General features: G+C 51.3%; 1 protein-coding gene across 5 annotated transcripts in view; it reads right to left on the bottom strand.

Moving 5' to 3' along the window:
• The window catches only part of PRDM11 (PR/SET domain 11), a 51496-nt gene extending 43212 nt beyond the window's left edge, over window positions 1-8284 (bottom strand). For 4 of the 5 annotated variants that reach the window (XM_074852558.1, XM_074852557.1, XM_074852555.1 and 1 more), the window contains exon 1: window positions 7517-8284. In XM_074852558.1, coding sequence (XP_074708659.1) covers window positions 7517-7765 — 249 coding nt within the window. In that variant the 5' untranslated portion in view covers window positions 7766-8284. The remainder of the gene's footprint in view (window positions 1-7516) is intronic. The other variant, XM_074852556.1, reaches the window with a different exon arrangement.
• Between the last annotated feature and the right edge of the window lie 4450 nt (window positions 8285-12734).

A 12734-nucleotide genomic window follows, 5' to 3' on the forward strand; every position in this document is an offset into this window, starting at 1 on the left:
GTGCTGGTCTGCCTTTATACAGACTGGTGTTCTTTTCTAAGACTGCCCTTAAATTCTGCCACATAAAAAGCCTGAATGACAAGACATAGTTTCACCCTTCATACAACCACGACAGGAAGTTTCTTGAGCAGACAGCATTACTTAGAAATCGCAACCCAAAGCTTATCCCAAAGGCAGATGAAAAACCCCCACCCCTCCACAAGACATCCAGACTTCCAGTAGGCACCTGGCTATTGAGCAATGTCCCTTCCCACCACCCAACTCAAAAGCTTCAGAAATCAAACATCAAATTGTGAAGCCTCTGCAGCACCAACACCTCTAGGCAGGCAGTCTCAGCTTCAGGGGGATCCCCATTCACTTGGGACTTGTGGGTACTGATGCAAAATAAAGGTAAAATTCTGCTTTGGTACCATTTGTCTAGTTGGTGCCTGTTCATTTCTGTTGAAGGATGTTACGTGACGGTTCCTCTATGTCCGTTACAGTGGTTTCACGACATGGCAAGCGGCTCCTTTCTTTTTACTTGTTCAGTAAAAAAGGGAAAGAATATTTTGGGGGAAAACGAGAAGGTAGGAGCAAATCACATTTTCATTTGTTCCTAAAATTCTAACAAACAAGCTCAGCCCGTTAAAACCACTAACGAACACACCAGGCAGAACGAGAACAAATCAACTGTTCCCACAAAATGCAGAGGAAGCAAAAGCAAGAGCCATATTTATTTCTCCTCATTTGTACCCTCTTGCAGGCCATTAGGGAGATAAGATCTCACCGTACAACAGACATTATTCAGGGCTGGTAAATCTGTCTACAGGTTAGGGGCTCGTGTTACACCACTTGGATGAGTACTGGCTGAGCATGGGTCACACCGACCCCCTCTTCCTTGGGGCAGGCAGCAGTCCAGATACTCCCAGTGTCAGATCTGCCAAGAAATCAGATATCCGTGTGCTGAATTCACCACTACCACCATTTGATCTGTACATTCCCTTCCATTCGGAGCAAGGGGTGTTCAGACCCTCTAAATCCTAACCCAGCTAACTACAAAAAAATTTCCAGCAGGGGCCAAGCAGTTCTGATCCATTCCTTTAACCCCCGCCCCTCAAGTGCATCTTCTACATAAAGGTATTGGGTTGCACAGAAATACCTGGTCCTCTACACTACAGACATTTTTAAAATGCTGATTAGCAGAAGCATGGAAAGAGCCCAAGAACTCATTCAATTCCAGTCCAAAAAGAAGAGGGAGCACGTCACACTGACTTCACGTATGCAGGTCACTGAGGGACTACAAAAGTTCACTGACTACCCCAAGATATTTCAGAAACAGTATTGCAACACCTGACTACAGAATGACACCTGGTTAAAAAACCCCCAACCAAGCACCAGTGAAGTCCATCAGACCTAAGGAGGATACCTTAGCATCTGATTTAGTTGGTGCTAGCTCTCAACACGTCCAGGAGACGCAGGAAGTGGATCCACCTTTCTGGAGGTACTGCCATTGCAACAGCAATGCAGCATAAGCTGGTGGGACTCTGCACTGAGGGTCGGGTACCGCTGCACCCATCCAGCGGTCCTTCACTACATGATTTAGGAAAGACTTCTCAAGGAACAAAGCAACTTACACACACACCATACATAACAAAGTTCTCTTCCCAATCATGAAGGGAATAGAAATTCGGTAATTAAAAAGCTTCTGTTCTTCAAAGCTGATTGATCTCATTTGAGCTCTGAATGTCTAGGTGTGTACACATGACAAGTCTAGAATATATTTTATTGTTCAGAAAAGTATGTTCATGTGTCATCAGGATTGATTTTTTCTTCAGTCAGTTTCCAAGCATTTTCATTAATTTCCTCTGAAAAGATAAAAGGACTGGACTCTGCAAACTGTGGTGTATCCACATTAGCCTTTCCAAGCAAAAGGTCTCCAATTTAAAGAAAGCAGCAGACCACATGAAGTATGCCAGCAGCCTCTGAACAAAAGAAATTAAAAAAAACCACAACAGCAAAACCTGCTGATATACACAGACATGAGGAAGTCAAGGTTTATCCGAATGAAAGGTGTAAAGAGGAACATGCTAGGAGTGAAAAGGTAATCTCAAACAAACTTACGACATTGTTCAAGGAAGATGCTATGTACACTTAGTCTGCTCAGCTGTTTGAGTCTGCAGTTGAAGGACCACATTGAACTCCACTCAGCATATTATGATACAGTTTATACGATACATTTTCAAAATAAAGCTTCATTGTACTGAAAAGGAATGTACTGGACAATATTTCATGTTGGTTATCAGCTTGGAAACAGCTGATGTCCCTGACCAACATCAACACTCTGAGAGGGTGTTTGCAGGGGGCCACAGGAGCTGCGTGCCCACGGCGCCCTGATCCACGCTCAGGAGCCTGAAGCCAGCACTCCCCAGCATACAGGGAGTGTATTTGGGGACCAGCAAAGGATGCTCAGTGCATTGGCTCCACGCCGTGCAAGGCAGGAGCACTGCCAGCTCTCAGGGGTAGCAAATTAAAGCAATTCTAAAGCTGCTACATGAGATAATCCCCCACATCACCTAGAATCATAGAATGGTTTGGGTTGGAAGGGACCTTAAAGATCATCTAGTTCCACCCCCCTGCCCCAGGCAGGGACACCTTCCACTAGCCCAGGCTGCCCAAAGCCCCGTCCAACCTGGCCTTGAACGCTTCCAGGGAAGGGGCAGCCACAGCTTCTCTGGGCAACCTGTGCCAGTGTCTCACCACTCTCACAGGGAAAAATTTCTTCCTCAGATCTAATCTAAATCTACCCTCTTCTTACCCGCCCTGCACTTTCACCACTCTGTCCTCATACATCGCCTCTGGTACCCACAGTCAAGCTTCCACCGGCAAAAGCCAGTCCCCAGCTGCCAGCAGCACAGGCAACCCAGCTGAGCTGCCAGCAGTGCTGGCCCTGGCAGGGCTTGACAGTGACACTGACTTCGGAACATCAGTCCCTCCTCCCGTACAAGTCACTACAGTCAAAGTAAAACTAGCCTTCCTGAAAAGCCAAAGCCTAAAGAGGAGAGAAGAAGGGGCCAGAGAAACTAAGCCATTTATCAGAGCATGCTCAAATTGGACGACTTTGCTTACAGTACCCTTCTGATGGGCCCCTTATTGATGGCTGTCCATGACCGAGGGACTGCACTTGAAACAGTCTTCTGTAGTACGCATTACCGATCTCTCTCTGGAGGCTGCCAGTTTCTTCAGCTTAAATCTTAAATTATATGTATAATGTTTTTACCTTCTGACTGCAGAGCCTGAAATGCCAGAGTGCTGCCTCCCTGCCTTGCAGAAAGAGGAGGTCTTTGAACAACAGCTCTCAAGGATATGAGCTACCCTGCTTGCACGAACAGACCAGTGACCAGGAAGCACAACAGCAAAGCTTTAAGTGTCAATAATTTTAATTGCGTGACTGTCTCTCAGCAGAAACATAGGTTCTTGCAACTGTGTGTAGTCTAGGATGGAAGGAAGAAAGAACGCCAGTGTTAGTACCACCTTCACTGACTCTAGCTAAAGTTCGAAGCCTATATGGTCAGGACAGTGACTAGACCTCTAAAAACCCACATCATAAATGTGATTCTAGATGTCAAGTCAAAATTTATCCCCTTCACCTCTGCTTTTCTTCCTCCTCGCTCTCAATCCTCCAGGTCTTTTCCATTAGTGCCTATCATGTAGTGGGCTTTTTAAAGAAAAACTTCTCTAATGCTCGTGTTGCCCTCCTCACCATGTTTCTTCCCCATCTACCTTGGCTGCTCCCACCTCCCAGCCACGGGACTGCTCTGTGTTTTCTATCGCCTTTTGTTTGGCCTCTTTTACCTGCAAACTTCCTCCCTATCCAAAGCACTTTTCCCTCACCTTCTTTCTGAAGACACCATGCAGGACAACATGAACCTGTCTCTCACCTTGTCCTCTCTGCTTTTTCTTCGGGAGGTTGGACTTACTACTGGAATCCACTTGCATGGGCAAGTTTAACTAGCAGGGATTCCTGAAAAGCAACATTTCACGATGCAGCTTTAGAAGGACCATTGCTTTAGAGGCTTTATTTAAAAACACCTTCAGCAGCAGAGAAGAGGTCACAGGGAGAACAGAAAAGCCTGTGAAATTAAAGCCTTCTTTACTCCACTCCTGCAAGGGAGGTCAGTGCAAGAGGAGGCACTAAAACTGTCTGCGGCTGCACAGGAGCTCTAGGCCAAGAAACTTCACCCTCTACCACAGAGCTTCAGGCAGGAGCACCATACAGAAGCGCCTGCAATGAAATATGCCACAAGCGTGACAACAAGGGGTGAGATGCGGAGCAGCAAAGCTAGCATCCCGCGCAGGCCGGCAGGAAATCTGCCACTTGCTCTGTGCCAGAGGATGCTGCGCATGCTGACCCCCCTTCAGCGGCTGTGCCTGTGCCCCAAACAGCTCTCAGCCCTGGGGTCCCAAAGACCTGTGCTCGGGTGAGGGCCCTGACCGGAGAACTCAACGCTGGTGTGAGAAGACACGGCAAGCGTACTCAGATGCGTGTCCAGCTGACTCCAGATTTCTTAAAATGCCAGAAAGCAGCAATCCAAACTGAGGAATAAAAGCCATGTTTGCTTGTTTTGGCTTAGGAAAAGCGGTTGTTCATAGGTCTGGGATACACATGTTCCTAACGCAAAGGAGGCATCAAAAGTTTCCACCTGCGCTCACACCACTGGGAACAGGAGTCCTCACTTCTTACAGCTACCCAGCCTTGTATCTTCAGATCAAGTTTTAGCACCTTATTTCTTCTTCTGGAGGTCCCCCAGTTAATCTCCAGTATTATTATCTGATTGTCAAACAAAAAAAACCCAAACTATTTTGTCTTTGGGACTTATGTTTAGTTTCTCCATGCAAATTTTCACACACATGCCAACAACAGCAGATAGGCAATAATGTCATGAACATTAGGCAGTATTTTAAGAGTTCTGGAAATAGCTAGTAGTGCTTACAGACAAACCAGCAAGAGGGAGGCTCTGTTAACAGCAACTTTAAGAACAAAGAGATAGGTAAAAGCACATTCTTCTCTTGCATAAATGAACACAGGGGAAAAGAAAACTCAAAAAGACACAGCTTTGCTTGGGAATTAACCAGCATGAGACAGAAGTTATGAAAGGAAAAAAAGAATATTAAAAAAAAACCTAGAAGGATAAAGTGTACAAGGTACTCTATATAAAAAGACCAGAGACCACTCTTGCCTGGGCTTGTCGTTTTTCTCCTCAATATACATACTTTACTGTGATTCCTGACTCAGGGTGGCAACTTCCACTCACCGCAATGCTCGTGGCCCCCTGATTGCAAAGCCAGCCTGCTGCAGGGGAGGAGCCCTCCCGCTTTGGGCTCCTCTTGCACTGCTCATGGACACAACCTTACCCCCCTCCTACTCATTTCGAGCAGGTCCACCGCTTTCCAGAAAGGAATATGAGCAAAGAAGCTGCCCACACCCCATCCCAGTAAGATCGACCTTGCCTCAGTACATCAAAAATAAGGTTTCGGACAAGTCCTTCCTTTCGTCCTTATTATTTAAAATCAGGTATCACCCTCATAATAATCCTCCCCCTTAAATTGTCAGAAAAGCACGAGTAACTGCTACCAGTGACCAGTAAGGCTCACAATGAGAGAGTCCCCCCAAAACTGGTCCAGAAAGCACCATCCTTCACGCATGGTCCACAAAGATGCTAGAGGAGCAACAAGCCTCTCTCCCGACACCAGCAAGCTCCGCAGCAAAGCCAGCCCTGAGCCGGGAGCCGCGGGACCTCCCTCACGCCCCACGGACAGTCAGAACCAGCAGCAGCTTTTGACACGACTCCCAGGCAGGAGGGAACAGTGGCTTCTTCTGATCCTGCTACTCCACACCGCAGTGGGATTGGTCAACTCAGCATCTAGCCAAGAGCCAGGGCAACCTTCAGCATTGCCTGTGGCTACCTCAGATGCTCCCGGGTGAGTGGAGGCAGCTAACCAGACTTTCCTTCGCTAACACAGTCCTTCCGCTGGCCACACCAACAGTCCCGACGCTCGAACTCTTTGCAGGCCGCACGTGATTCAAGAGCCCCACGCTGCTCAGCTGTGTGGCTAAACTATTATTCTTAGAGCAGAAGCACCTTTGGTCAAAGCACCCCTTGCAAGCAGCAAACGCGCATCATCTGAATACTTTCGTTTCCGATCGCAGCTTGCACTTGAAACCAAAAACTGCGCCGTACTCATCAGGGATGCACGTCTATACACAACACATTAGAAAGCTGAAAGAGTCATTTCCCTTTCCACTTTCACTGCTTCTATCTTGGTGACTGCCCAAATAGAAATTTAGGGGACACGAAGCCCAACCCTGGCAGCGCTCCACTGCTCTCACGGGGAGTCACACCTCGTCGGCAGAACCAGACCCAGGCTGCTGCCGCGTATTTGGGGCTGGGGCTCCTTCGCCGCTCAACAAAACGCCACGCGCACCTGCAGTGCTGGAAAACAGCCCTTTCTTACGGTCAGGTCGGTAATTTTTTTTTTTTAAGCTGGTTCTGCCAGTTCTCCTCCCATTAATGAGAAGCATTAATCACTGGGAATGAAGAGGAAGCAACACCAAGCCAACAGTTTTGCCCATGGGCCAGGTTTTTTTTTTTTTTTTTTTTTTTCCCCGGGGATCTGAAATGGGACGCTGGCAGCATCTTCCTTTTCCCTTTGGAATACGCCAAGGAATAGAGGACCTGGGTTTAAAAATTATATATATATATATATATATATAAATCACGGTGTTGTGCAGCAAAGAAGCCAGAAAGATTCAATAACTTAAAAGAGAGGGGGAAAAGGCCGAAAAAATATGCGTTTGGTGAAGTTTCTCCACACGAGTCAACGAAGTGGCCTGGCTAAGGGGTGCAAGGGCAACTCTTTCCGTCGCAACTCTGAAACGGGAGATGTTGCGGGCATGATGTCTGCGGGCTCGATGCAGATACCGGCAGGGTTCCCGCCGCTCCGGGCTTCGCCGCGGGAAGCCCGGAGCGACGGGAATACCGCGACGAAGCCGCTCGGCCCCGCCAAAACAACCCCCGGTGCAACATCCCGGCGGGCTCCCGGCGCCGCCGCCGTCACCCCCGGGGAGCGCCCCGCGTGGCCCCGCCCCGCCGCGCGTTCCAATGTGGCGCGCGCCTGCCCGCCTCCGCCGCCCATTGGCCGCCGGCCGCGTCAGTCACCGGCCCCGTCTAACGGCCGTGGGGAAGGAAAGGGCGGGAGGAGGGGAAGGAGTGGGAGGGGGGGGGACGATGAGGGGAAGGGCGGGAGGGGAGCGGCCGGGCCGGGCCGGGCCGGGCCCAGCGCCGCCCGCCCCGTAGGGGAAAGCGGAGGCGAGGGGGGGCTACCTGTGCCCGCTGCGGGCACCCCTCCGCCGGGCACCCTTCACCCGGACACCCCCTTCCCCCGCGCCGGAGCTTGGCCGGGTCTCCCCCCCCCCCCCCCGCCCAGCGCTCCGCAGCCATTTTCGTGGCCACCTTGGCTACCAGCGGGGCTGACTCACCTCGGCGCTGCGGGCGCGGGGGGCCCGCCTCGGCGTCGGGGGGCCCACTCCGCCCGGGGAGATGGGGAGGGGAGGGGAAGGGGAGGGGGGGGAGAGCCCGGCTGGCTGTGCCCTCCCTCCCCGCCGGCCCCGCTGGCTAGTCCCAGGCGAGGACGGGTCCCGGGGCCGGGCCGGGCTCGGCGGAGGCGGCGGCGGCGGCTCCCTCCCTCCCGGCCGTGACCACCATCTTATTAGCACAGGAAATGACATGGAGAACGGAAGAGAGGGGCGTTCGGGGGCCGAGCCCGGGGACCCCCCGAACCGGGGGGAGGCGCCGCCGGCCCGCCCGGCCCGGCCCGGCCCGGCCCGCCAGGGCTCTCCGGGGCCGCGGCGCTCCCGCCTTCCCTCCAAATACCCGAGGTGGAGCGCGAGAGAGAGAGGGGAGGGGGAGGGAAAAAATAATAAAAAAACAAACCCAAAAAGCCGCACAAAGCAGGGGAAAAAAAAAAAAAAAAGCCGAGCAAACCCAAACCGTCCCCGGTTCCCACCTCCTGCTCCGGAGCCGGCGAGTTCCGCGCGGAGCCGGCGGCGATCTGCGCCCGCGGTCGGCCGGGGGCTCGGGGGGGCTCTTAAGGACAAAAACCGTCCGGGCGGCCCTCGGGGGGAGCCGCTGGCCGAGGGGGCCCGGCCCGGCCCGGCGGAGCCACTGGGCTCCCCCCGCCCCACACACACACACACCCCGCGGCCACCACCTGCCGCCGCTCGGCGACCGCGGAACGGGACCGAGCCGCCCGCCCGCCCGCGCCCTCGGGGCCGCCCGCCGCTGGGCGACGGCGGTGAGACGCGCCCCCCCCCGCCTCCAACCCCCCCTGGGGCCGTGTCGCGGGGCTCGAGCCTCCGCCGGCCGGGGCACGAGTCCGAGTAGCCCCGGGCGAGGGCCGCTGGCCCCCGCCGGTGCGCGCCTCTGGTCGCCCGTCTGGAGGCTCATGGCCTTCTGCGAGCAAAAAGAGAAATGCGAAGGCGCGGTGTCTCCCCGATGCTCGGAGCTCGGTCGTATTTCAAATTACACCTCCCCCCCCCAAAAAAAAGCAACCCACCCAACAGCAACAACAACCAGCAAACCCTACCCTCGAGCTCTGTGCAGAAATTACGGGCAACACGACGGATGACAAAACGTAGGCATAATTTAATAAATGGAGGAAGCATGTCTCACCAATAAAACAAATTCTAAATAAAACCATCTGCAAGCAGTAAATTTGAAACAATGCAAACTGTTTAGCTGCTTTGCCAAAAGAGGCACAGCGGGGGGTAAAGAGAGAGGGGGATAAATAGCCATAATTTTCCAGTTCCTTTGGTTGACAATAGGCTTGTATGTGAACAGGGCTGTGGTGACAATGTGCATGCTTGGATACTTGGAACTACTTCCCTTTTTCTGCAGCCCTGAGAAATGCCCTTTTCTGCAGTCCCAAGAAATAAAATTGTTTCCTAATATCCTCCACCCTGAGGTGCCTACTATAAAAAGATGGTGTGGAGCAGAGAAAAATCAGTGAGGGTGCAAAGTCAAAAAGGACGTATCCCAAGCAAAATCGAGGCCCGCTTCTGCCATCGTCGAGCTGCTGTCGCTGCCATCACTGAGAGTTTGGGGGGTGGGAGGACTGCAGGATCAGGTCTTGATGTATCACTTAAGTTGGCAGAAGATAATTTCTCTGGCAAAACAACGAGGGAGGGAATCAACTCGGGTTCAAAGCAAGATAGCTTTGCAAAGGCAGCCAGTGTGGCAGAGATGATTATTTGGAAGTTCACATGAGTATCATTCGTCAGATCTCCAGCTGTGGTATGCTTTTTGTTCCCCGTTTCTAACCTCTGGGGAGAGGATTCCTACTCGGAGGGTAAGCGTGCTGTGTAATTTTACCCCTTCCAGTAATCGCAGATAGATAGACTTTGAGGCACTTGCACTTGCCTGGGAAAGACATACCATAAGCTGTCAGCACCTCCAGACTCCTCAGAAATATTAGAGATCCTAATAGAGCTGCCCTAGTTTGCAGTTTCTGTCTGTGTGCTGAAATGTGTGAGAACACTAAACTGGCAGCAAGTACGACAATGGGCTTGTAAATATGATTGATGAATGAACCGAGAGAAAAAATAATAATTAAAAAAACAATAAAAATCAGGGAAGTAATACAAATGCACACTGAATGCCATGCTAATTTCGAGTAATAGTTCTGTAGCTGCTGGAGTCTAAGGCTGTAAGAGCAGGCTCAAAGGGAGGCATAAAGCTTTTATTTATAAAGAAAATTAAATATGTAATACAATATAAATAACAGCCATTATGTCTCCTTGCAAACACAGGCATGCTAATTTATTGGGAGGGAGTTGTCTTGCCTTAATATGTGCCTGTTGTCTCTATATGTTTAATAGTCAGGTGTATTGGGTTTGCGTGGCAAGTTTTTTGGTCATGAAAGGTGGGCACAGGGGTGGCTTCTGTGAGAAGGTGCCAGAAGCTTCCCCCATTCCGACAGAGCCAATGCCAGCCGGGTCCAAGACAGAGCCCACCGCTGGCCAAGGCCGAGCCCATCAGTGACGGTGGTAGCACCTCTGGGATAACGTGTTTAAGAAGGGGAAAAAAACCTGCACAACAGCAATTGCAGCCAGAAGAGAGGAATGAGAATATGCGAGAGAAACAACTCTGCAAGCACCGAGGTCAGTGAAGCAGGAGGGGGAGGAGGTGCTCCAGGCACCAGAGCAGAGATTCCCCTGCAGCCCACGATGAAGACCATGGTGATGCAGGCTGTGCCCTGCACCCAGGGAGATCCACGGGGGAGCAGACACCCACCTGCAGCCCGGGGAGGTGCCCACGCCAGAGCAGGTGGGTGCCCAAAGGAGGCTGTGACCCCACGGGAAGCCCACGCTGGAGCAGGCTCCTGGCAGGAGCTGTGGCCCGTGGAGAGAGGAGCCCACGCTGGAGCAGATTTTCTGGCAGCACTTGTGACCCCATGGGGGACCCACGCTGGGGCAGCCTATGCCTGAAGGACAGAACCCCTGGAAGGGACCCACGCTGGGGCAGTTTGTGAGGAACTGCAGCCCATGGGGAGGACTCATGCTGAGAAGTTTGTAGAGGACTGTCTGCTGTCCACGCTGGAGCAGGGGAAGAGTCTGAGGAGTCCTCCCCCTGGGGAGGCAGGATCAGCAGAGACAATGAACGGGTGATGAACTGACCACAACCCCCATTCCCCATCCTCCTGCACTGCTGAGGGGCAGGAGGTAGAGAAATCGGGAGCAAAGCAGAGCCTGGGAAGAAGGGTGGGGTGGGGGAAAGGTGCTTTAAGATTTTATTTTCTCATTATCCTACTCTGATTTTGATTGGTAATAAATTAAATTAATTTCCCCAAGTTGAGCCTGTTTTGCCCATGGTGGTACTTGCTGAGTGATCTCCCTGTCCTTATCTTGACCCACGAGCCTTTCATTATATTTTGTCTCCTCCATCCAGATGAGGAGGGGGAGTAATAGAGCTGCTTTGGTGGGCATCTGATGGCCAGACAGAGTCAGCCCACTACATCAGGCGATAAAATCCCCATGAAGATGATTTTGTGTCTTTTCTGTCCAGAAACTAATTACAGAAGGAACACAATGCAAGCTTGTACTCTCTCTGCAAAAATCTTACCTTTGGGGCTTGAAAGGCTCCCCCTTTCTCAGCAAACTGCCCCCTCACTTATTAAGAAGCTACAGGATTAATTTTTTAAATGAGTGCTTCAGTACTTTTTTCTTGCCTTCAGCCCCCACTCCATTCCCCACAGCAATTTCCCTCTGTACACCGGACTCTCAGAAAAAGCTTTACCAACGGCAACATCAGTTAGGAATGAGGTAATTAGGTGTCAACTTTCCAGTATTAGACTGTGAAATCTGTTCCTCCATGAAATGCTGGATAGTCTCCCAGAGAGGCAAAAGCGTTATTCTACGGACGCTGAGCTTTTAGCCAATGGTATAAAAAGTAACGCGAGCAGAAGTGGATAAAACAGAATCCAGCTTGTTAACAACTATGCTTAAATGGTGTTCAGAGCTCAAAATGCTGGGAGTCGGCAGGTACCGCTGTCAGCTGCAAAGTCCGACCCCTGTGGCAGAAGCGACTGGGTGTATTTTGTGCGATGAACATGTCATCCTCTAAAAATGCTCCGTGGCTCAAGCGCAACACTGCAAAGAGGGGGGATGTCAGGACCCGTGATGGAGGTGGGGTGGTGGGGGGGGGCTGCCTTCCCTGGAGATGCCTGGATGTCTTCAACAGGATGCCCAGGGAAAGGTAGAAAAGTGTTCGGGTTCTTCTGCAAGCCGACATGCACAGCAGCTGTCACGTTACCGAATATTCTCTCGTTTAAGATGGTTAACATCCTACATAACCACATCAATACCAAGAGGCTGGTGTCTGCTTCCCAGGCTTCGAGGAACGAGCTGCTTGGGGCCAGACTGCCTCTTCCTCCAGGAAAGGTCGCTCGGTTGCAAGCAGAAAGGAAAATCCTACTGCCATTACCCAGGCAACACCTTTCCTGCACACGGAAAAGATTCAAATAAGCAGGACCATCGGGCTGATGCTCTCAATCAGTGGGAAGTTAGCTGGCTGTTAAGTCTGTTAACTGGCTTGTAGAGTTAAAAACAGTGGTAAGAAGCCATGGCAAAATTAGGGACATTTCTCTTCCACACTGATGGGTTGTTGGATGGTGAATCGGAACGCAGATTTTTCCCTTTGAATATCTAAAATGTCCCACAAAAGAAAAGAAAAAGGAAATTACATGACTGAGAAGGAAACTCGGCCAGAAACCCATAGTTACAAATGACTGCAGCAGGGTGGGACAGGCCCCAAAAGAGGCGCGGGGGAAGAGCCCTTTGAAGACCGCATAACTCTGCAGAGCTGCAGCTTGTGTTTATTTCTGCTGTACAATAGAAGCGGCGATGACATTTACCCAGCAGTGCTGTGTCTTTTTCCTCACCATGCTATATGAGTCTTTCACCGTTACCGGTAGAAGAATCCAAATGCTTTAGCAATGCAGTGCTCTCCATGAATTTTGTGGATGTCACTGGATTAGGCCTGATGAACCATCCCCCGAGGAGGCAGATAGATGTTGCTGAGTTCAACTGGAAAGCAAGAAACTTTCGGGTGCAACCTTCTCCCCTCTTCTCTCTTCTCCAGGCCCTGGCAGTTGTGCCACCATCTGCCGAGCCTGTCTTGAGAGCTGACTCGAGCCTGCTC

This window comes from Strix uralensis, chromosome 29 (genome assembly GCF_047716275.1).
Source record: "Strix uralensis isolate ZFMK-TIS-50842 chromosome 29, bStrUra1, whole genome shotgun sequence".
Classification (NCBI taxonomy): Eukaryota; Metazoa; Chordata; class Aves; order Strigiformes; family Strigidae; genus Strix; species Strix uralensis.